Raw genomic sequence first — 26,117 nt, 5'->3', positions numbered from 1 at the left:
AAGAAAAAAAACCTATGACTTTATTCTCATAATATTAAAATGTTTTCTCGTCAACTTCTGACTTTATTCTCAAAATCTATTATTAAATGTATTATTTTTATTCCTCAATGTGGCTGTATGTAATACTCCGTCGTAAAATCAAGTGTGAAACAAATTAAAACCTCGGAGAGAAAGAATTAAGCCAATGCAATATTTTATTGTGTGATCAGGATTTGTGCCAATAAAACACTTCTTGCTTCTGATTTAATAGAAACATAAGAAATGGAAAAAAACAAGAAAAAGATTTGCATGATTTCTTATTTCTCAGTGCTAGTTTATTTCAATCAAAAGTACATCTTAGAATAGATATAACGTCACTGATGCAACACAAATAGAATGATCCGTCCATCCGTCACTCATCCTTCAGTACAGACTAAAACAGAAGCCGTGGTCGGGTTAACCTGCATCTCCTCTTGTTCTCTCTGTGGTTTTGTGCTTTATTGTCTCCTTCAAAGCTTTGCTGCCAAGCGTCTTTTTGCTGATGGGTTAGACAGACAATAGATAGAACTGTAGTTAATGAACGATTATGGTCCTCTAAATCATCCGTGTGTCACTCCTGCACTTTAGAAAAATATAAAACGTGGACCTAATAGTGAAGGATATTTATTGTGAAAATGTAGAATTAAACCGCTGAGATGCACTGAAGTGTAGTGAGAGGATAACAATTAAATAAGTCTGCCTGTACTGTTACTCTAAAATAAAAGCCATTGTTTTACATTTGCAGTGTTTAACGGTTCAGTACACACATAGAAGTTTATATTTTGAGTACAGAAATTAAGCTGGTTGGTGTATTGACATATTCAGATTGTGTACAGTAGTTAATGAGAGATGTTAGTATTTGTTGTAGATGGTAAATGTACAGTATGATAGTATATTGAGCTGTGAGGAACGAATGTGTTCACTCTTTTTGTGTTTTAATCCTTTATTTTATGAAGAATATACAGTTGTTATGTGGATGCTATGTTTGTTTTCTGGCATGAAAATAAAGTTCATGACTTGTTGATGACATTAAATGATGAGTACGGTGTTTATGAATTGTGATCTAATAGAAAAGTCATAGATATTTATTAGTAAATTAAAGGTTAAAGGTTGAAATGGTATTGAGCAGTCACCTCGTATTGTGTTTTATGTTTATTGTTGTCTCTAGTATGTTGTATTCTAAATTATATTAGAATCCAATTTTCATTTACGACAGCTGTCAAAGAAAGAAAAAAGAAGAAATTCGTTCTGGTTTGCTGAATAAGACCGACAGACTTTGAGAAACACCTAAAAAAAAAACACAATGGAACAATTTCAATCCCACTTTGTGTTGAATCTGGGGCTCGTTTTCATCGTTTGTTCTCTTCGATTCCGTCTCCTCAAACACAAACTGAAGCAGCTCCGACCTAGAAAGATTAAGCCCGAAAGTTTCCACCACAGCACATTAACAGTTTAAACACATCAGGTTATATTTGACTTCACAGCAGGGACATTTTGAGCGTCAAACACTTAATTTCCTGTATTCTGGTAGATTTTTATGCACCAATCAATATATATTATAACCCAAGAAGTACTTCAAGTTTATTTTAAGAAGTAAACTAAAAGGTACTGGTATGTAACTTTCAGAAAATCCTTGTTATTAATGACACCTCTGGCCGTTAAGTGAACTACAGTCAGCATCCTGACATCCCACCACATCGTCCATTATGTAAGGGATAATGTACAGCGAGCCGGTTATTGTTGTGAAAGAAACCCCGACAGGGTGATGCCGCACCCGGACGCGGAATTGAAGGGGTTTATTTCACAACAATGACCCGTTAGCTGTACATTATCCCACTTATTACACGGCTACTTACTTAAGAAATCAATAATTTGACACAAAAACGGTCCTCCAGAGTCCGACTTCAGAACTGCGCCCATAGCAACGGTCTGTTATACATAGCAACGGTCTGCTATACATAGCAACGGTCTGCTATACATAGCAACGGTCTGCTATACATATCAACGGTCTGTTATACATAGCAACGGTCTGCTATACATATCAACGGTCTGTTATACATAGCAACGGTCTGCTATACATAGCAACGGTCTGCTATACATATCAACGGTCTGTTATACATAGCAACGGTCTGTTATAAAGAAATAACAGACCGTATAGAACGCTGAGATTGACCAATCAGAATCGAGTATTCAACAAAGCCGTGTAATAATTCCTGATAATGAACCCCTCGTCGGGCATTATAGGCAACCGAGAAAGTCAAGGAAGGTCTCAGTTTTTAAGTTACGTTACAATCCGTTCACACATTGGCAATATAAAGTGATTAATAAATATAAAATGTTACATATAGTACCTTTTAAGTATAGCTCAAGTATAATCTCAAGTATACTTTATGTAATAAGTATACTAATATCAATGTACTAGTAGTATACTTGTAAGGGTACTACTTGAATACTTCTTGGGTCTAAATTGGCCCACTTTTATTGTTCTTTTAATGTAAGAATAGTAAACTTTGAGTACACAACTATCTAAGTTGTATTTTATACTGCAACTATATTATTCAGTGTACTTATAGGTATACTGTTTACTAGTTATATACTTGTAGCCCACTTTTTAGTTTATGAAAGTACACTTTAAAGTATGCTCTCCGTAAACTTCTAGTTTCATAGTTTTTACTGCAAGTATACTTGTAAGTTTTCTTTAAGTGAACTTATAGTACAGTACTTAGTCAAATATACTTCGACTTTTCTGTATACTTGTCGGTATAAACCAAGTATACTTTTGTTAAGTGTATCTCTGATAAGTACATAAAAAGTAAACTGAAAGCATACTCTCTTAATTTTAAGTTTAAAGAAGTAAACTAAATAGCACACTTCTTTTTTTTTGAGGGAATTACGGCCTGGCTTCGCGGGATCTTCTTAACGACCAAAAATAAGCAGTATAAATTGTGATCTTTTTAATCCTCCTAATACATAATCTATGTACGATATGAGGATTTCCTTTAAGCACTAACATTGAAAAGAGGCCAATGTAATGCTACCTCACTGAAAGTAATACTCAGATCCGTCTCAATTAGTAGAAGTTCATCCTCTTTACATCTCTCACATGAGTCTAATAAAACCGAAATAGCTTGAAAGCAGAATCTGCAGCAGGCAGAGAGGTATCCATCCTCTTCTCAACAAAGGGAAAGTTAAATGGAAAAAAAGGTTTTCTCTCTGATGCAAACTGAAGATGTTGCAGGCAGGAGGCCTGTCATACAGCTGCAGCCTCTCGAGGAGAGAAATGCTTCAGATCTCTCTCCTTAATCCTTCCCTGCTGCTATTTTTTCTCCTCCGTGACAGTGAAGCTGCTGCTGCTGGGATGTCAGGGCCAGAAACAACTGCCAGCTATGTATGTGGGCTAAAAACATATTTTATATATGGTGCATGTGTATATCTATAAGCAGCAAGTCAGAGTCTCCCAGAGAATCTATTTCTATCCTGCAGTCTGAGCGGACACTAATGAATGTCAGGTGGACGTAAGGCAGTCAATATGGGGTGGATTAATTGCCTGTAAATGGGTGCCATTTGTGATGTTTGGCACTCATTAGCAGACAGTCGATGTTAAATGTCTCTACACAGTTATTTGATCAAGTAGGAGCTTGTGTGCACGTAATGTTAAAGCTGAAGTAGGCGAGATTTTTATAAAACGGTCGCTATATCGTGACAGTAGTACATGAAACAGGTAACCTGAAAAAAATCATGTTCCTCTGTGTCTTCCGGTGCTCCTAACGGCATCTGCAAGATTTCACAGACCGGAGAAACACAAGCAGTCAGAGCTGATCTGAGGTCTGCTGTCCATCTGCTGTCTATGAGAGTTAGCTGTCAATCACTCTGAACTCCAACCAAACGGTCAAACTAGGCAGTGCTGATCAAATATGAATCAATATTCTGTTACGTTAATGTCTATTTCTCTCCTCAAATGTTCTCAGAATCATCTGGTAGTGCGCAGTTTAGCAGTAAAATGAGAAAGTTTGTGACGCCGCCGCCATTGTGAAATCTGGTGAAGGAACGCCAAGTTCTGGTCACATGACCGGAGCACAGCCAATAGGAACGCTCTCTCTCAATGAAATGACCTGTGATTGGTCAAAGTCTCCCGTCACGGGCTAGATTTTCTAAAGCCTGTAAGCAGAGCCATGAGGAGGAGCAGAAGTCTAGTTATCTCTCAGAACACTTGAATTACAATATGCTGAAAGGTTATTATGGAATTTTTGCCCAATGATGCCAAAAATATATACTGCCTACTGAAGCTTTAATTAGGTGATAAATAGCAAGTATTTGAAATTTCTTTGGAATTACTGCCAAATTACCCCAATATTTACCTCTAAATTTCGATACATTTTGAGGTAAATATTGGGGGTAATTTGGCAGTAATTCCAGAGAAATTATCACCTAATTAACATGACATTTTCGGAGCTGTAAAATGAAGTGTTACCTGTTTGTGTTTGTGTATAATTAAGAATAAATGATTAGAATAGTTGGAGAGAGAGAAGAAGAGGAAGTGGAGTGTGAAGAGGAAAATCAGTGTCAGCTGTCAAGGCACGTCGACGCCAAAGGGAAGCAAATACTCACACGCCAGTGGCCAGATTTGTGATATATAGCTTCTATAGGTAACCGGAGGATGGATGGAGGAATGTGGAGGAGGAGGAGGAGAGGACTCAGAGAATGCAGTGATGGATACGGTGACGTGTCTTGTGGCGTTTTTCAGGCCAGCTTAGTGACAGTTTATCAAGGAGGGATTACTGACGGCCCGAGGCACTAAATATATTTCTGGAATTATAGAGGGCGTTTGATCTGTTTTATCAGATGGGCTCCGGCGTCTATATACTTTCATTGGGCACACACACATTCATTCGCTTCAGCGGCAGATGACGCAAACACAAGTGGAGGAGTGCATCAGCTTCTAAACAGAATAACTGTGGAGCTTCTTGAGGTTGTTTTCAGTTTAATGGTGTAGATGTGAATAAAACAGAAGTGATGACATTCAGATGTTCTTGCTCCTCTCCTCCCTAAACAAGCAAACTATCTTTGAATATGCCTTCGTCAACATTAGGGGTGTAAGAAAATATTCGTGAGTATCGCGATATTATGTTTTGTGATGCTGTATCGATTCTCCAAAACGCTGAATCGATCTTTAATGGAGAGGTGAAGTCCCCATGGTGGTCCCTTTCCGGTGGACCACCATGGGACCTTATTTCGGAAGAAATATGACCGGTAGTCAACGGAGAGAGACAAATATTGTTTGGAAATGCATCATGAATCACACAGATGATGTTTGGCAATTTAAAAGATAATTTTGCAGGTCAAGAAAGTCTCAGTTTGTCGTAGTATCATTTAGTTTTGTGAGCTACATCTCTCGTCTCGCACAATATACATGACCAACACTAGCTAGCTCACTTAACTTAGCTATGTTCCACACACAGATGTGACATTATCTTACAAGATGTGTTTTATCCAGCGACTCCTGGTCTTTTTATCAGCCGGGAAGAGAAAGAACAATCAGACCATGGATGTATTAAGAGAACTGGATACAGCGTTGGAGGCGGAGCCCTGTTCATTCCTATGAAAGTTGCTCAGCGGAGCATGAAGCCAAAATGGCTCAACTTCTGTCTGGAGAACTACCCGGATCTTGGGCACATGGAACATGCACAGTAGCGTCCGCTCGGTCACATGACCCAACGTCACGCCGTCGTCACGGCTTGACGCTCCAGCCTCAGTCTGGGTCTCATTCACATGAACGGAGGAAGGGAAATAACTCTGGATTCAGCTATTAGTGCATTTTACAGCTTTTAGGACCTAATGATTTAAATAAGGGCTATTAGAGTGTTCGTACTGGGGAGTTGATTTACCTAAAAAAAAAAATTATCCGCTGAGTTACAGACGTCTCTTTCCCGATGTAAGTCTACAGGAAAAATTATTTTTGGGCCCAATGGCATCACGTGACGGAGACAAAAGTTGTAGTACCGCCGTTTGGCCACTACGAAAGTTGGGATCAACGACCGGCGCTCTTCCTTTGGATCAGACCCGTTGCTGGTGTGAGTTCATCCCAGTAGGAAACACACAATAATCGTAGCTTCAGAGAGAGAGACGAGAGAATGTGTCGTCTTTCTAATTACATATTTTCACAGTCTGATACTTCAACAGTTTTACAACAAACTGAGACTTTATTGACTTGTAAAATTATTTTTTAAATTGACAAACATCATATGTGTGATTCATGGCGCAATTCAAATGCGTAAAAGCCCAACTAGAGTCAAGAGTTGAGGATTAGCTATAAACTCTCCGTGCAGCAGATCGTTTCATGTCCTGTATTGGAACTGTGTTAAATTGCATTGTCCCTATCAAATACAAATAAAAATAAAATCCTAAACAACAGTGCAGCAGTGAATAAGTACTAAGACACCGCAGTATCATTTCATTTTGCTAGCTGTTTCAAGGTTACTATAAATGGCATTGTAACCATAGAGATGACAAAGAATAAAGAACCTGAAGCACATAATCGTGTCGCTGCTTAACAGGCGTCAGCTCACTTAAAAACAACCTCTGCGAGGAGAACAGTTCACAGTTTGTGTACTGAGTCACCGTCTGGATGGTGTGGCTCGACCAAAAAAAGAGCACTTGACCAACCGCAGAGTGGCGGAGAGGTTCAAGAGGACCCAAAAGCACCACGAGGATCACAGAGAAGGAAATTACATGAAAATCTGCAGTAACAAAAATACAGTGTTGAAAGATATGGAAGTAAATGAAGAGATGAGCAGGAGGGAGGTAAAATAAACCCAATTTGCAGCATCATTATCTTGTGCAGGCTGAGTGGGGTTATCAGGGGGAAGATTTAGCTGGAGGAGGCCTGATGAAAAGAAATATGAAACCGAGAGGAATGTCGGTGGGTGATGGAGACGGGGGGTGGGGGGAGGATGCTCTTTGAAGAGTGGAGAGACGGGAAATTGGCTCAGTGAAGTGCAGGACGAATAAACTGGGGAAGAGAGGGGAAAAAAGAGCAGATGGAAACCTACAGTATCGAATGAGAGGATATACAGTATATGATGTTAACAACAAACTGACAAATATGTGCACAATCTAACATCTGTGAGTAGAAATAATGAGAATAATGAGATCATTTTAAACAAATTTTAAATTGTGTAATTTTCTTGGGTTGTTTTTTTTGGCGCAGTTCAGATGTCGGACTCTGGAGGACCATTTTTGTGTCAAATTATTGATTTCGTCAGTAAGTAACCGTGTAATAAGTGGGATAATGTACAACTAGCGGGTCATTGTTGTGATATAAACCCCTTCAGGGCGACGCCTCGGGGTCCACCCTCCTGCATCGTTTTAGAATAAGCAAAAATAACACATTTTTACTGCATGCAAGAAGCTGCATGGTTTTTGCCCCAAAACTGCATGTGATTATCATAAAGTGGGCATGTCTGTAAAGGGGAGACTCGTGGGTACCCATAGAACCTATTTTCATTCACATATCTGGAGGTCAGAGGTCAAGGGACCCCTTTGAAAATGGCCATGCCAGTTTTTTCTTACCAAAATGTAGCCCAACTTTGGAGCGTTATTTAACCTCCTTCCTGACAAGCTAGTATGACATGGTTGGTACCGATGGATTCTTTAGGTTTTCTAGTTTCATATGATGCCAGTATCTTCACTCTAGTTTTAAAACTAAACCTGCTACAGCCTCTGAAAGACAGTAAAGTCGGTGTCAGAGGGTTAACTCTGTTTAGTATCAGTGTGGCTGCTTTGTCTTCTTGTCTGGAAGACGGATTCCTCCTCTGTGGCTCTTCCTGACGTTTCTTATATTGTTTTTTCCCCATTAAAGGGTTTATTTGCTGAGTTTTTCTTTAAACTGAAAGTCTAAGGACAGAGGGTGTCGAATGCTGTACAGATTGTAAAACCTCTTTAGAAATTTATGATATTGGGCTACATGTATAAAATTTTACATTTTGTTTTGTTATATCACATTGCATCAATAAAAACAAAAACAAAGCAGACTAAAGCCCATAGTTTTAAATGAGATGTTCAACAATCACATGTGGGTGTATAGATTGTGTGTCCATATATACTTTTGCTATGTAATACACGCAATGCAATATAACAACTCTGATGTTCTGCTTCACTTCAGGCCTTTGGAAACGGATGCTCAGTGATAAAAACATCCATCATGAAGTTATCACTGTCTCTCCTGATTTATAAACAGATTACAGCAATAAAAAGAGATATCTGCAGTGGGAAACGCGTGGGACGGAAGAGAGGAGGCAGACGGAATCAGAGGACGAGAAAATGAGAGAAAAACGGGTGGAAAGAAAGAAATGTGCTGGTTTAAAAAAAAAAAAGATTAAGAAAAGATGATAGGATTAAAAGGTGGAAACAGAGGAGATTGAATCCGCCTGTGAAATAAGATTACAGTCTGTAAGTGAGAAGAAAGCCGGAAGGAAAAAAGCAACAAGAGAACAAATAGTAAAGGCCAAAAATAAATGAAAACAGATGGAAACAGAATAGAAAATCAGATGCATACAGAGACAGGTCAAAACAAGTATATGATGTTAGGGAACATAATGAAAGACATTTCTTACATTTTAATTTTGTGTTTCAGTGGTGCTGAGAAACTGTGCCATCTGGTTTCCCCTGAGAGAACTACTCACAGTAACCTCTGATTTATGTTCGTTTCCCCACAAGAATCAGGTGATAATTTGCAAAGGTAGTTATGGACTGCAGTCTGACCTTCATGAGGACAGACTACTGACTGGTAGGATGACGAAGACATCACGTGACCTCTACAATGAGCTTCAGCCCTTAAAGATCAGAGAAAATTAAACAAAAATCATGATTCCTGTACAGCTGATGCCAAAGAATACCTTGCAATATGCTTATATAAGTGCTTCTTTATTGTGAGCATTTCTGATATAATTCTTAATAATTTGTTTACAAATGTATTTATTGATCTATGAATAAATAGACTAACTAAATTACAAAGTAATTCCTTATTTGACATTTTAATGGGCAATAAAAATAATAAAAAGAATTTACAAATTAAATATTAATCTATCAATAAAACAGTCAATAAGTACATCATTTGAAAATAAATAAATAGATTTTTAATTTAATTATTTTAATTAATTATCTGTTTAATTTTCCCTTTTATTTATTTATGTATTTTTTTTTATTTATTCATTTTTGAATTTTGTTTAATACTTTATTTCGAAAGTTCAATACATTATTTACATAAACATGTTCAGATTTTTCATTACAAAATAATCCAGTAAATATTTCATAGTATCAAAATGTATATAACAATAAATTAAATTATACAACAACTAAAATTTAAATCTTAAAACAGCAGCTTAATTTGTAGAGTCGTGTTGTTTTTATGTGTAACGTGTAAAAGTAGCATTCGGAGAATGAGCCCCGTTGAGTTCCGGCGTTACGTCGCACTTGCATTCCTCTGAACGCTGACAAAGCCGGCTCGTCTCACCGAGCTCCGCTCATCAGGTGAACATCTCCGCTCTTCATCTGGAGAACGAGCCGGCACTGGTTTCACCCAGCTGGACACTTTCTGCCTCGAGTCCGGGGACTTTCCCCTGGGCGATGAGAGAAACCAGGTTCTCCGCGTGTAGCCCAGACAGCAAGCCTTCCGAATGCCCGGATGTAACACGGAGGACGCGGAGCTTAAGAACGAGGACTGGCAGGACTTATCCACAATCACGGTGTCACAACATTTAGAAAAGGCTCTGCAGTGTCACGTTAATTAATAATGATCTTATTAAATAAAATTAGATAAAAGCTCTTATAAAAATCGTCTCTGTTGTTTGTAAATATTGTTGCTAGTTCTTGAAAAACCGCAAGGCATCATGGGAAAACTTAAAGGCTTAGCAGCCAAATAATGAATACCTCAAATATGTTATTATTCATTGTATTATATTATATTTTATTATATTATATTATATTATATTATATTATATTATATTATATTATATTATATTGTATTATACTATATTATATATATTTATATTTGTTTATACAGGCACAATCTGTGCCTAATAGAAACTTTATTATGATTGAAACACACCACAATAAGTTCATTATTTTAAATTTTAAACACTTACTGAAAAATAGGCTGGTAAATTTTATGTCTGGATTTATTAGGAATTTGCCAGTCTTGCTACTGTTAATTTTTTGAAAGTTTTTAAGATGAATTACTTGAAAAGTAGATTATAATCAGCCAAATAATGACCACTTCAAATATGTTATTATTGATTATATTATATTATATTATATCATATATATTTATATTTATATTTGTTTATAAACCGAAGTATTTAGGTTGAAAAGTTTTAGTATACAAATAGTTTTAATGGCATCTAAGAGTACAAATGGTAGTAAGCATTATGTTTAATCAGCGTTACGATTAAGAGGGGGTCCTCTGCCCCAATAAGTTTGATAACCCCTGGTTTACATGGATATTTATAGCACAGAAGTAAAGAAAACAGCAAATTGCAAATAATTTTCATGTAAAACTCTCCAATTATTGTTGTTAAGTATATATTATTAACTAAACGAAATATTATACAACAGAGAAAAAAAACAGGGAGGAATAAAACCTCCTAAAATGAATTAGTCTCTCACTGGTTTTTGTTTTTTTGTTGCAAATTACCGTAAATTATTTAAAAACACCAGACAAATTAAATTAAACTCCAAACAAATGAAGCATGTTATGATCCGATACAATCTTTCATGGTTCACAATGCAAGAAATAATGTATTTCATGGTATTTTTATCAGGAGGAAATAGCATTTTCTCTCTTTCATGCTACTTTTTTTTAAACCCAGTGACTGAATTATAGTTTAATCTGATGCATGAATAATAACTCCATAATAGTGAGCCATTTGTTTCACCACCTGTGAATCATCACCTTAATGAGCTCAAACAGCTTTTTCCCAGCATGCCATGCAGAAGCTTTCCCAGGACAGCAAGTATTCATGATCAATCATTAGATGCATTATTGACCAGATATTTTTATCCATCCAATGCTGTAAGTAGAGAGATTTACCATTACATAACACATATTCGTGTTCCAGATGGGGGTTTGGTGTGGGGTGAAATTGTGTGTGTACATGAGTTTCCATCATAACAATACTTGTTTGTGAAATAAGGACAGTTTGATTGGCAATTTTGCTCATGCTACATTGCTAAATTATCTCTGGAGGCTGAAGACAGTGCAGAGCTGATTAACGGTAGGAGAACACATGATGCACTTGGTGGTTGTTATTTCACTAAATGTTTCAAAGCACACTCAATTTATTACAGCTTGAGATGATGAATGTTTTATAATTATATATACATCATCTCCATTTTGTTCATGACCTGTGTTTTATACCTCATTACTTGCCCCTAAAGTGTTAGAAACAAGCTCCCAATATGAAATAAGTTTAAGTCTCCATCTAGTGGTTGGACATGTGATGTGCAACACATCAAATCCAAGCCAAGTGCCTGACATAAATACAGGGACATCAACCTGACATTACAGGCTATAATTTTGCAAATAAAAACTTAAAACCCTCGATAAGTAATGTCACAACCTCTTTCACCTTTTTTCTTATGAAGAGAAGTTTAATCAATTTTGGTAAAACAATATATAATTCATCCATCTCAGATGCTGTAGTCTATGGTGGACCACAAGGGTTCACGTAAATAGTAATAAAGCATTTAATTGATTAATTGTACAATAAAAATAGGAATTAATAAATTTGTTTACAAATGTATTTATTGATCTATGAAAAAATGGACTAAATTACAAAGTAATTAATTATTTGACCTTTTAATATGCAATAAAAAGAAGAATTATAAAAATAATTTACTAATGAAATATTAATCTATCAATAAATAGTTCAAATTAAAAAGGGATTTACAAAAACACCATAAAACAGTCGATAAGTACATTGTTTAAAAATACATTAATGAATTCATAAATAAATAATGGAATTTAATAAATGCTGTATTACTATTTACGTGACTCTTGTGGTCTCCCATAGTAGCCTAGTTAAATTACATTCTCTATAATCTCTCATTTTTTAAATCTCTTTATTTTTCCAACTGTCTGGAATCCCCAGAAAAATAGTTTATATATCTGATGTTACTCTCATCACACAGACCAGTATGTGTCTGTACCTACAGTAGGCTATACTCCCCCTGTTGTTATGTATGGAGGACAGAACCTGCCAAAATACAAATATATATGAATAAATAAATAAATGACTCACTAAATGTAGCAAAAATAATATTAAAAATAAATGTAGCAATTAATAAATTGATAAAATGTGACATAAATTGATATTTCTGTTTAATTTGCTTCTTTATTTATTTACCTTTGTATTAATTCCCTTATTTATTTACTATTCTGTATAATTTTCCTTTTTATTTTATTTTTTTATTAATTGTTAAATTTATTTATTTTTAAATATCTATCTATTTATTTATTTTTGAATTTATTTTTTATTTATTTATTTTTTCATTTATTTTATTTATTTATTTATATTTATTTTAAATATGTGTATTTATTTATTTATGCACGATTTTCCTTTTGCGTGTCACCTCTTATTTATTTACCCAAGTTTATTTATTTCTGTATTCTTTTCAGTATACATTTCTTTACACATTTCTGCCTCATTATGCAAATGAGGGAGCTGTCACTCAACGTGTGTCATGGGGTCAGGGTGCATGACTATATGTTAGCTAGCTACACGGTGTCTGCTTCTGCTTATCAACTATAGTGATGAGCACACTGGCTGTGTAATGCTGTGTAGGTTTCATCCTGTCTGAACACCAAGTTCAAACCAATACGGTGGAAACAAAGTGGTGGAAACAGGTATCAGGTGATACAGAATGTGCCTTATCATCATTATTGTGCATTGTCTGCACTGAACATGGCCAGTGGGTCTCCATTTTCTCTGGTGTCACCTTTCTGCACGACACAGGGAGAACAAAGACACTTGTTTTTCCACGGTGACACCGCTAGAGGGAGCACCGGATCCACAGCCTCCTCCCTAATACTCTCTGACATGAGAGCACACACATGGACATACTGTATGCTACTGGATTAGGCAGCACACAGAAAGATTACAGCATCACATGGTGGCCCCTCCAAATGGTGCCTGCCAGTAACCTACTTCCCCCCCTCTGAGCTATCCCGTCATTCATTCAGAGTGGGCGTAGGTTCACGCAGCAGCAGCAGCAGCTCAGCAGCATCATCACAAAGGTTCAGCTCCTCCCTGCTGCATCCTGGAGAGACGGGAGACAAGGGAGGGAGGGAGAGGATCAGGGTCAGATGAACTCCTGTCTGAGTGACGAAGGCAGTGTGTGCAAATGAAGAGGAGAGTGTGTGTGCATGTGTGTGAGAGAGGACGAATCAGGAAGAGCTAGAGACAGTTGGAAGGGAGGTAGGGGAGGGGTGGTTGAGAGTGTGTTAGTGTGAGGGAGACAGGGAGGAAATCCAGGCAGCAGGAGGAAGGGGACATAAAGGGAGGAAAGAAAAGGGGGGCAGGAGGAAAAAGACAAGACAAGGGGACCCAGATTAAGAGGGAAGATGGCTGAGCCGGAGCTGAAATCACGGAGCAGCCGGGAGAGCGTTGCCAAGGCGGCGAGCCAGGAGAAGATTGGGGGTAGGTACAGTGCATGCTCACACTCCTGTAGATACCACATGGTGCAGGGCTGCATTGGTCCGCCATGCGCTCTGATGCAACATTGCTTGATGCTAAAGCACCTGCAGGTTGATGTCTGTAGAGATGCATGATGGGGTTTTAGGTGTGATGGTGACAGGTGAGGAAGTGTGATTCATATTACAATAGAACTTGTATTTCCACTGGGTGTCAATGTAAACACAATATCCTGATGATGCTGTGCGTGTCAACATTAACTCAGGCAGAAGTAAATATGGGAAGTTCCTCAGATGACCCAGATGAGCCAGTTTAACCTGTTTTTGCATAGTGCATGCGATTGATTTTTGCACGACACAGGGAGTGAAATGAGCCAGTTTAACCTGTTTTTGCATTATGCATGCCATTGATTTTCCCCATGCTACTTGATACGTTTACATTAGCAAAAGAAATTTCTTGTTTTCATACAAGTTTGGTATTTTATTCTTCATGAACCAGTTCCTAAAATATCTCAGCAAAGAAAAACTTCAGAGAATACTTTAACACTTCAATGATTTTGTCTTTTTTGTTGTTGTCGTACCTCAAATGTGAAACTCTCTCGTCTCACCTGCTGGTCTCTCCTCCAGATCCAGACCAAGATGGTCTGATTGTAGAGCAGCCGGCGTCTCCATCTAACCCCATGATCCCTGCTTCCACCGCCACAAGCCCTGCTACCGACTCGCCTGCCAAAGGGGAGAAGATCGTGCTCAAACGCAGCATCACCCTCTTCAACGGCGTGGGGATGATCATCGGCACCATCATCGGCTCTGGCATTTTCGTCACTCCGACAGGCGTGGTCAAGGAAACCGGCTCTGCTGGGCTCTCCCTGATCGTCTGGTCTGCCTGCGGAGTGATCTCCACCATGGGCGCCCTTTGCTATGCCGAGCTGGGCACAACCATTACCAAGTCGGGGGGAGACTACACGTACATCCTGGAGATTTACGGCGAACTGGCGGCTTTTCTGAAGCTGTGGGTGGAGATGCTCATCATCCGGCCGTCATCGCAGTATGTGGTGTCGCTGGTGTTTGCCACCTACCTCCTGAAACCTCTCTACCCAAACTGCACCGTGCCCGACAGTGCAGCCAAGCTCATTGCCTGCTTGTGTCTTAGTGAGTCGGGGGTGTTGGTTCTCCCTCTTTAAGGCTAACAAATGATTAAAATCCATTCATTCAATGCACTTAAATCCAGGTTAGTCCCCTAATCCGTATGCTTTTCTCTGTACCTCCTGTAGCCTCCCTGACGTTTGTAAACTGCATCAGCGTGAGAGCGGCCACCAAGGTGCAGGACTTGTTCACGGCCTCCAAATTGTTCGCCCTGATCATCATCATCCTCTTTGGCTTCATCCAGATTTCCACAGGTGAGTCCCACCAACACGTTATCATCCCAATTCATCACATACTGACGCTTTGTCAGACCCCTCAGCGTCACTTTTCAATCGCATGTAAACACCTGCTTAATGTTGTAAATTAAACACTTATTTATGGTAAATGGACGTGTATTTAAATAGCGCTTTGAGTGGTCGGAAGACTAGAAAGCACTTTACACTACATGTCAACATTCACTCACTGATGGCAGAGGCTGCTAAGGTGCCAACGTTGCCCATCAGGATCTAATCTAAATACTCATTCACACACCGATGGCTATGCTGGGGTTAAGTGTCTTGCTCAAGGAAGGAACCACCGACCTTCCGATTGGTGGACGACCTGCTCTACCCTCTGAGCCACAGCCGCCCTCAAAGACAAAAACATCTACACGCAAAAACAATACTGAAGTCAAAATAAAGAGGGAATCCACTGCGCCCTGTATTATCTCTGGAAGGATTTAGGATTAAGCAACAAAACCACTTAGGAAAAAACAACATGGTTGGGCTTAAAATTACTACGTTTATACAGTGAAAACGTTGTGAACATGAACGGGACATGAACGATCAGCTGATTTTAACATTAATGTGAAAAGTAACACACGGGACACGAACAGCGGTCTCCAGGAGGAAAGCCCTGTGTTTGTTGGATCACAGTTCTACAAAACACAAATAGACCAAAAGCAGTGATAATTAACACACTAATTAAACAGACTAATGGTATTACTCAGGTTTATATCATTTGCCAGCTGGATTTTGCAGTTCAGTCTATTTCACTCTCTCACAACTCACTCAACCTTTATTGTAGAGATCACTGAGGGGCGACAAAGACATCGAGTCAATTACAAAACAAAGAAAAGGAAATGAGATATACAAACAGAGAAGATGCAGTAGCATTATAAAAAGTACAGTAGTATAAAGTATAGTAAAGCCTTAGATATATGCATACAGTATATAGACATGTAAACATGTACATAATCATCCAGCCCATGTATATCCATTCAGTATTCATTTATTTGCATTATTTGTATTGTTTGTACACAGACTTTTTAATATGATTTCTTATTTGATTTTTGGTCATTGGTGCTTTATATATATTTATATTAATATAAATATAATATTAATACAGTATATACACCTTTTTCCACTTAACAATCCTGTCTATTCCTCACCTTTATTTGTGCAGCTTTGTTCTCTTTGTCCCGAGCTGTTATTTCTATTTCTGTGTAAGTACGTTTAGAGTCAAATTCTTTGTATGTATGTACTTGGCAATTATAACTGATTCTGATTTAAGATGCAAAATAAAGTACAGTAAGCTTATATAAAAAAGCCCTACAATTGAAATTTGATAGATAATTTGACAGTTATGTAAAACAATTATAAATAGAAGTTGGGAGATTTAAGGTCACATTTCTAAAATGTCTAAAAGATATAAGTGAATTGATTTTAATGAGTTGCTGTATTTTGTTCCAGGAGTCAGATGCACTAAAATTAAAAGCAGTATTTCTAAGTTCAGAGCCAGTCAGTCAGTAGAGCGTGTCTGATAAAACCCATCTGAGTGAATCAGATCTCAGTTCTCAATTGTAATATGGTCATTTTTCAGAAAGGGCTTTATAGATCAATTTGAGTGGACGAGTTAAACCAGTTGATAATAAAGGTACAGTGTGCGAATTTGGCAGCATCTAGTGGTGTGGTTGCAGATTGCAACCAACTGAGTACCCCTCCGCTCACTCCTCCCTTTCCAAGACTGCGGTAACGTGAGCTGCAAAACGCCGTTCACCTCGCTCAAAGGCCATCCATACCATAATAACACTACTTTAGGAGCAACAGAAGTCAGAAGGCGGCTGGCGGTACCACGGTTTTACACTCTGCGGCTCACGTTACCACAGTTTCACAAGCGTGTCGGAGAACTACGGTGGCCTTCAGGTAACGTAAAAACATGAAAGTCTCTCTCTGGAGAGCCAGTGATTAGTTTGTCCGTTCTGGGCTACTGTAGAAACATGGCGGACTCTGTGAAGAGGACCCGCTCCCTATGTAGATATAAAGGGCTCATTCATCAGGGAACATTCATAGTAGAATTATCTCGACTGGATATGATTCACTTTAACGGCCCGTAAAACTAAAACAGCCTGAGGCTGACAATATTAAAACCTCTTCAATAGATTCTAATAGCTTTCCACTTGTGCCTTGTGTGTGACTGATGATCGTCATACTTTGTGTAAACGTGTATTTCCCAACATGCACTGCACCAGCTACAGTGCCTTAAACCAACTCCAACTTGTATTCATTGTTGTTTATCGCAATAATGAGAAAAAGTATAGTTCTATCCATTATTGTCTCAGCATCTACTGGTGCTGCTGAGACCGAGGATTATTTCTTTTGTCTCTAATGATCAACAAATTGTTGACGAGCACTAATGAGCCCGTCCAAGCAGACTGCCCTCCTTTCAGTGTGTCAGCACAGTTTAACTGAACACAAGGCGTGTCTGTCCGCAGCCGTGTGAGTGTGTGAACACTGATGAGCATGATTGGTTTAACACATGACTCATCTGTACAATATTCATATAAATGTGTAATATTTCCATTACGTAACAGAACGTGATATAATAGATGTAGTCATATGAGGAAAATAATGGACATTTTAGAGACATTGATGCTGCAAAAAAGAGACAAGTGCAATGTCAACTCCATCTTGAATAATAAATATATATATGTATGCTTTTTAAAACTAAAATAGCAAAACAACTGAATCAGCTCCATTCAAAATGAAGCAGCGCGGGAAGATAGCGTGGCATCATCTGCTCCGTGCTACATCTGCTGCCTCCCCCCGTCCACCCTCCTTTTGCAAGGCCACGCCTACCACCATTGTGTTCCTCACTGTGTTACCATGGAAACTAGGCGGTGGAGCTTGCCGGCTGTTGTCACACTGTGGTCTTTCAGAGCGTGCAAGAGAGAGAGAGAGAGAGAGAGAGAGAGAGGTAGAAGGAGAAAATAATGTGTGTGTAATATAAGCCTCACGGAGAGAAAAGTCATTACCATCTGAAAGAGACAGGTAGAGGAGAGACACGCACACATACACACACACATACACACACACACAGCCTACTTGACAGTCACACTCGCTGATGATACACTAGATTTCTGTGGATAAATGAGTGGATTGAGGTTTACTTATCAAAAGATATATTTCTGCTGATGTTCAAATGTCAGCTGGACCTGATTATGTTTCAGTGCATCAGAGTTGAAGCTCAAAGCTGGAGGCAAAGTGTTCACGCAGAGTCTCAACTGGCAAATGTCAAGCCTGTCAAAGGGCACGCAGCAACAGACCGGCCGCTTCATGCAAGAAATGACAAGTGGCAGCAGCTCCGAATGAAAATCCATTTAATTTCTATGTAATTAACCACAAGATTACTTCATGAACTAAAGCTGTTGATGTAGAGAGGAGTGTTTCTCTTTCACACATCAAGATTAAAGCTTCAGTAGGCAACAATCTATTGGCATCATTGGGCAAAAATTCCATAATAACCTTTCAGCATATTGTAATTCCAGTGTTCTGAGAGAAACCAGACTTCTGCTCCTCCTCATGGCTCTGTTTTCAGGCTTTAAATATCTAACCCGTGATGTATATACAGTATATATATAGTGAAACGGCTACCACATCCAAGGAAGGCAGCAGGCGCGCAAATTACCCACTCTCGACTCGGGGAGTTAGTGATGAAAAATAACGATACAGGACTCTTTCGAGGCCCTGTAATTGGAATAAGTACACTTTAAACTCTTAAAGAGAATATACTCATTGATTTGGATGCCATTGTTTTGTAACCCAGCATGCATAAACCCACAACATTAAGTTTAACATCAATCACTACAAAAAAAAAAACATCAAGTGTGTTAAAACAAGTTCTGTTGTGCTGCATTGAAAACTACAATCTGTGCAAAATCACTCTGATGATAATCATCGGTCGATATGACAAAAAAACATGCATGTCATCCAAATATACAGAGACACTTTTAACTAGATTTTACAAGCATGCAAGATATTAAAAACAGGATTATTTGAGTACTTGATGTATTTGTCCTGCGTGGAACCGAATGAAAATTATCTGGTTGATGTAACTTGCTGTTTTTTTAAGACTGTTGTCTCTTCTTTGTGATTCATTTTTTGCTGTTCTGTTTTTAAGTCGGTTATTTGTGTTTGTATGAAACTTTAAAGCTGCCATCTTTGGCCAGGACACGCCTTCTCAAAGAGATTCAAAAACTCAACAGGATTATCCTGATAAAATAAAGATTAAAGAATGTAAAAGTTGTTTAGATTCTTCTCCTTTTCTGTGTGTGTGTGTGCAGGTGATGTGCCGTACCTGACACCAGAAAAGTCGTTTGAAGGCAGCAAATGGGGAGTGGACAACATAGTGTTGGCTCTGTACAGTGGACTCTTTGCTTTTGGAGGCTGGTGAGGCATTTGTGACCCATTTTGATGTAATTATAGACCAGATGTATTCACAGCTGCCGACTGTTTGCTTTGCAATACAATATAACAGTAATTCCAGTCTCTATCCGATCCCTAAAATATTGTCAAACTCTCTTTTTTTTTTTTTTTTTTTTTTTTTTTAGGAATTACCTGAATTACGTGACCGAGGAGATGATCAATCCAGAGAGGTGAAGAAGGTTGTTTTGAGGATGGTTCATGCCAACAGCATGACAACCCTCATCCATGACTGAGCTTGTTTACCATGAGTCGATTGCGTGGAGAGAAACAGTAGACAAAGAGACACGATGCCCTTTAATATTTTAATGTAATCCGATACAAAAGCAGCCACAAAAACAACCGTAGAGCTGAATCAACAGCTCTCTGACGGTCAGGACAAAATCAAATTATAAGCTTTAGTTTTGGATAACATATCCAGTTGTTTTGTTTTCTTTTATATAATCCAGTTGTTTTGTTCTATGTTATATAATCCAGTTGTTATGATTTATATTATATAATCCAGTTTGACTGACTGCTGAAAGACACTAATTAGATATTAAATACTGTTGCCAACAGGATTAAATCACTGATCTCATAAATACAATGCAAACAATCAGATATTATTAGAATATATGTTGGGTGTTCTTACCTCAAATGACCTTTGACCCCTCCCATAGGAACCTGCCCTTGTCCATCATCATATCCATGCCGATAGTGACGGTGGTGTACGTTCTGACCAATCTGGCTTACTTCACCACCATCTCTCCTGAAGAAATGGTTGCGTCTGAGGCCGTTGCCGTGGTGAGCTTCATATATCATAAAGTCATAAAGTTACCGCAGCTACATCTTTAACTCAAAGCCATCAGCTGCATCTTGTTGTGTTTTCTCACATACTGTATGTTGTGCTGTTTGTCAGAGTTTTGGGGAGTACCATCTTGGCGTGATGGCCTGGCTGATTCCTGTCTTTGTGGGACTGTCCTGCTTTGGAGCCGTCAACGGATCCCTGTTCACCTCAGCGAGGTGTGTTTGCACATAGAGAATCAAACTTAAAGGAACAGTGTGTAGGATTTGAGAGCATTTAGTGGTGTGGTTGCAGATTGCAACCAACTGAGTACCCCTCCGCTCACTCCTCCCTTTTCACGATTGCGGTAACGTGATCCGCGGAGTACAAAACCGTGGGGACAGCGTTCGCCTCGCTCAGAGGCCATCCTTAACGCAATAACACTACTTTAGCAGCAACACGGTCTCACAGGAAGGCGCACAACATTACACGGACATTCAGAACGCATTTTAGGTTTTTCGCTTGTCATTTGTACACCATGCAACAAAATTACGATAATTTCCACAGCATAAGTATGGAAAACATGTCACAAACGTCACTAACGTAACTTACAAAACAAAACAGTGGTCTCCTGGTTAAAAGTCCTGTGTTTGTTGGACCCATCAACCTCCCCACGTGCCCGCCATAAGCGGTCTTTCTCGCTTTTTATTCCATGACACTAGCTCTGATCGTAGCATATTCACAATCTTTATATTGTTGGCGTACAAATGCCATGCCAAACGCAAGAAAGGTGTTCTTATTTCACGCTAAATGCCTTGCGCATTATTGCGTCATTCATACACCTTTTTGTGCAAACTGACTGTTAGGAGCAACGGAAGTCAGTCATGTAGATATGAAGGGCTAATTCTAAGCTAACGAAAACACAACAATTCTTAGTTTGAGGTGATTATACACTAATGAAATTAGTTAATTACATTTCTGCTGTTAGATCAGCCTGAAATGTGACACTGTTCCCTTAAGTAGCATTTTGATGCTTTAATACAAGAGTTTATAACAGTTTGGGGTGAGAAATAACATTAGGGAGTGCTTATTTGTGGGATGTGTGTTTTCTAAAAACGTACGACTGCTCAAACCAGTTTTGAGCACAACATTCATTTGCAATGATTAAATTGCAGTCAGATATTGATCTTGTCTGGGTTGAGCACTCTCAAATGTTGGGAGGATGTGCCGTTTCATATGATATGAGGGTAAATCTGAGACTGGAGAGACTGCAGTCTAACGTTTCGACGCTAACTGCGTCTTCATCAGAGAAGTTCTCTTAAGACTCTGATGAAGACACAGTTGGCATCGAAATGTTAGTCTTTAAAAAAAAGTTTACTGCCTTAAATCCGTGTTCTCCAGTGTGCTTTGGACCTGTTCTCTGAAGTCTTTCCTGTTACAAGATTGCCCTATTCTGTGAGCACCGGACAGGCCTTCTATTCCTTGTGAGGCGGTTGAAGCATGTTTAACCTCCTCTCTTCAGTAAATCTGAGACTGTTACTGGTTGGAAAATGTTATCAAGGCCAACTATTTCATCACAGAACTACCACTACAGAGGTTTCTCTCTCTCTTCTAGGTTGTTCTACGCTGGAGCTCGAGAGGGTCAACTCCCTGCTCCTCTGGGTTTGGTCCACACAGACCTCTTCACACCGGTGCCATCCCTAATCTTCACAGTAAGATGCCTGCTGCTGCTACTACTAACAGCCATGATCTGACAGTTACTTTTGTGTTTTTAATAAACAATCACCTTTAGAAATTCTTGTTGTCAAATCATCCCAGATGACATCAAATAAGGTTTTAGTAAATAAAGGTGCGTTAAGTCACGTATGACCTTTATCAGATGTCTATTTGCACAAGCATCAACAGGCTTCTGACAGGTGTCCTCTAATTTTGAGCCGTTGAATAAGGTTATTAGTTATTAGTTGTTTATATTAGACAAGATTCCTTTTGCCATATTTCCAAATAACTTGACATGTGTGTGTTTATATGCTATGTATGTGAGACTAATACGATCTTGTCTTCTTTTTCCCTCGTATCAGTGTTTGCTGTCCATGATGTACGCCATCTCTAATGACATCTTCTCCGTCATCAATCTCTTCAGCTTCTTCACCTGGCTGTGTGTTGGTATGGCCATCGCTGGCCTGATCTGGCTGCGCTTTACCAAGCCCGACCTCAGAAGGCCCATTAAGGTAGAGTACCCAGCGTCTGAGAGGTTGTATATTGCAGGTAGTAAATGCTTGCTGGAGATTTATCTGTGAAAGGATCTGAGACTCACTGAGAGGTATATACGAGTGATGTAAGACCTTTACTCTGCCTGAACCTCGGCCAGTTTCTTTGTCTCAAAACATCAACACGTCTCCTGGTTTCATAGACCATCTACTTTTCTTTTAATGAAAGCACCATTGTATCACTGCTCTTGTTATTAGTTGGAAGTGGAACCATACTGTGTTTTCAGGATTGGAGGGAGTGGTGTTTCCACGCATACACGGCTCTTTGTTTCTGCTCCATCATGGGAATATTACCTTGGTTGACCAGTCTTTCATCTTTCCTTTCAGCCTGAGTGCTCTCAGCCCATCTGTTTTATAACATCAACTTCTAACAAGGAATACATTTAGCTCAGAATATACTTAATGTAGCAGAAGTAAAAGTAATCATTATGCAGAATGGCCCATATAGAAAGTACGTTATAGAATTGGATTCTAATTATTGATGCATTAATATGTAAACAACTTTAATGTTGCAGCTGATAAAGGTGGAGATCATTTTAACCCTCTGAAACCCAAACATTGATTTTATTGATGTTTAATTTGTTCTCATTTTTAAATTCTCTTTAGTACGACAGAGTGGTAGGGCCACATTGAGGGGAACATCTTTTTGAGATTTCGAGAATAAAAGTCATAGCTTTACGAGAAAAAAAGTAATTTCCTCCTCCGGAAAAGAGTCAGTTTCTCCATCAGGTCCGTGTGGTTCTTTCTTCGGAATAAACGCAATTTCTTGCACAATCTTTTCAAGGTCCTGATACTGATGATAATGTGGTGCTGATGTGCAAAAAGATTAAATTTGTGAAAACGAAACTAAAATATAACTTCACAAGATGCTCCACATTCCTCATCTTCACACAGCTGCTCTATTTCCCCTCTAAAATAACACATAAAATTACTACTTTATAATTTTATGACTTGTGACTTACTACGATTTTTTCAGTGGGAGACAGCCATGTTGTTTGAACGTGGAAAGTGATAGGTCTTACAGTATTACTGCTCAAAGCATTGCTATGATGCACTTTAGAGTCTGGGGTGTTGGGATACGTAGTGTTTGTCTACATTCAGTCAGGAATAGGTACTACTAGACAGCTTCAAATAGATGCTGCAGTTTATCTTAAAGTATAATGATAGATTATAATGTATTTGTTGATTATATTTTCTATTATTAATCTGAATTTTTAGTAACCAGTAACTAATGTTACATCAAATAAATGTAGTGGAGTAAAAAGTAAAGTTTTTCCCCTCTGAATTGTAGTGGAGTAGAAGTATAAAGTAGCAGATAACGGAAATACTACTGTACTTGAGTAAATGCACTTAGTTACTTTCCACCACTGGTTTTAACTGGTGATGTGATAATGTACTTTACTACACAAGTGAAGAGACAGTTTTCTTGAGTTCCTTGTCTGTTTATTCGAGAGATGAGGCGCCCAGCCTGCAGAGTGGGAAAATCCTGAAAATCTTTTATACAATTTTGACGGTGTCTTATCTATTCTTTCGGCAGAGCAGGATATACTCCCTTAACCCAAACAAGACAGAGACCTATTCTTCACACAAGACGCAGGAGAATGTGTTTTGACCTTTTGCCCAGTTACAGCAGTGTACGGGCTTAGTGAAGTCAATCAAAAGGCTGATTATACACTACAATAATATACATAAATAACCCAATAAGTCAAATAACTTTGCTTATTGTATCATCAGTTAAAGGTGCATTATTATGATGTTTTTACATGATTCAGTATATGACATTTATAGTTTTGGTTTCAGCTATTTAAAGATATATTTTACAAGTTATTACTGTACATAACCAAAGGCAGCAGTATCGTATGAAAACACATTACCTGGAGTTTTGTCAACAATTAATTTCAGAAGATCACATCTCTGAAAATGCCATCATATTTTGTCCAATATGAGTATTTTATCTCCTCTCGTCTTCTCTAACAGGAAGAAGCAGCTACATCTGTTGTATTTTCTTTCTGCAGGTGTATCTGTTCATCCCCGTGACGTTCGTTCTGGGCTGCGTATTCATGATCGTCGTGTCCTTCTGGGCCGCTCCGTTTGAGTGCCTGGTAGGCAGCGGCATTATTCTCACAGGCATCCCGGCGTACCTACTGGGCTACAAGTGGAAGAAGCCCCATGTGATCCAGAAGATGCTGGGTGAGTGAGACGTTATTGTTTTTAATACCATCTTTGTGTATTTGTTCAGCCAAGGCCGGAGAAGCATTCATTACAGTCTGTTGTGAAATATCATGTGAGAATATGTGCTCGAGTGCAGCTGCAGGCGCTGATACATGTGGTTTGTTTATAAAAGCCTAGTCGACACAAAGGACTCAAACCCAAGGTCTGATCCGATGTTTAACACAATCTACGACCTGCAGTAAACCTAGCGAAAGAAAACAGACGTGTAGGGCTGATGTGATGAGTGTTTTCTCCTCAGAAATCTTCACCATGTTCTGTCAGAAGATCTTCATGTCTGTTCCTGAGGAGAAGGATCGAAGCGAGGCGGCTGAATGAAGCGGGACAGACTGAACGACACGAAGGACTGAGTCAATGTTTTCGTCTTGATATGTTTACATTCATTCACTTGTGATTTGGCTAAAAAAACTAACCAGGCAGGTAACAGATTGGTTGGGGCGGCTTGTGTACAAAGTATGAAGGCACTACTGAGAGAGGATTTGACATTTTCCACTGCTTTTATTCCACATTTGACAATTACATCTCCTTCAATGCTAGAACATGCTCACATGTTGCGTGTTCAGGTAATGGAGAGTCATGCTCTGATCTTAAAATGGGTCGTGTTTAGAAGGTAACCCACGAGTTGGGAAACTCTCGCGAGATGGTCAAGGTTAGGCATTGACCTTGAATAATTAGGTTGCGTCCAAAATCGCATACTACGCACTATGTACCCAATACGTGCACTATTGTTCAACATACTTTGTGTGAATAAACAGTAGTATGCATCTTTTCAGACACACTGAGCAGTAATTTACGTCGTCACTTCCTGAGAGCTTCCTCGCTGGTTGGAGACGTGTAACCATGGTAACCTGTACCAACCTCATGTGACCAAAACAACAATTTGTGAGAAAGTCTGAGTTCATTTCTAATAAATATTACGCTTAGCAAAGTTAAACTTATTCTTACAGTTAAATTGAAGCGTTATTGACGTTACAGAGCTGTCCGTCAACGTCTGCTATGAACGTTGTCGTCACTACCGCATTGCATTGTGGAATATTTATGCTGCCGTAGTGTCCAGCGTTACATGTAAGGGATAATGTACAGCGAGCCGGTCATTGTTGTGAAATAAACCCCGACAGGGCGGAGGGGTCTCTCATCGTCCTGAAGGTGTTTATTTCACAACAATGACCCGCTAGCTGTACGTTATCCTGCTTATTACACGGCTACTTACTTTAGAAATCAATAATTTTACACAAAAACGGTCCTCCAAAGTCGGACATCAGAACTGCGCC

The 26,117-nt window shown here is 38.8% G+C and overlaps 1 protein-coding gene across 2 annotated transcripts; it reads left to right on the top strand.

The window, feature by feature from the left end:
* The first annotated feature begins 11,010 nt into the window (after positions 1-11,010).
* Positions 11,011-25,909, top strand: LOC119490529 (large neutral amino acids transporter small subunit 1-like). Of its 2 annotated transcripts, XM_037773985.1 has the most exons (12): positions 11,011-11,086; positions 13,029-13,712; positions 14,333-14,854; positions 14,977-15,102; positions 19,449-19,554; positions 19,716-19,760; positions 20,247-20,370; positions 20,486-20,589; positions 21,966-22,062; positions 22,429-22,578; positions 24,633-24,807; positions 25,088-25,909. In XM_037773985.1, exons 2-12 carry the CDS (start codon positions 13,637-13,639, stop codon positions 25,162-25,164), a joined length of 1,602 nt encoding a protein of 533 aa, XP_037629913.1. In that variant the 5' UTR covers positions 11,011-11,086; positions 13,029-13,636; the 3' UTR covers positions 25,165-25,909. The 2 variants fall into 2 exon arrangements, with proteins under 2 accessions (XP_037629913.1, XP_037629912.1); XM_037773984.1 differs by lacking the exon at positions 11,011-11,086 and having other exon boundaries at positions 12,667-13,712.
* The last annotated feature ends 208 nt before the right edge of the window (positions 25,910-26,117 follow it).

Source organism: Sebastes umbrosus, chromosome 6 (genome assembly GCF_015220745.1).
Source record: "Sebastes umbrosus isolate fSebUmb1 chromosome 6, fSebUmb1.pri, whole genome shotgun sequence".
NCBI lineage: Eukaryota > Metazoa > Chordata > Actinopteri > Perciformes > Sebastidae > Sebastes > Sebastes umbrosus.
Note: the sequence above shows the minus strand (reverse complement) of the source record. Positions and strands in the feature narration are given on the sequence as shown.

Coding starts and splice junctions, on each gene's coding strand:
- LOC119490529 (XM_037773985.1), top strand. CDS start 13,637: ATGGCTGAGCCGGAGCTGAAATCACGGAGCAGCCGGGAGAGCGTTGCC. Junction 13,713..14,332: donor GAGCCAGGAGAAGATTGGGG/GTAGGTACAGTG, acceptor TCTCTCCTCCAG/ATCCAGACCAAGATGGTCTG. Junction 22,063..22,428: donor TGCCATCCCTAATCTTCACA/GTAAGATGCCTG, acceptor CCCTCGTATCAG/TGTTTGCTGTCCATGATGTA.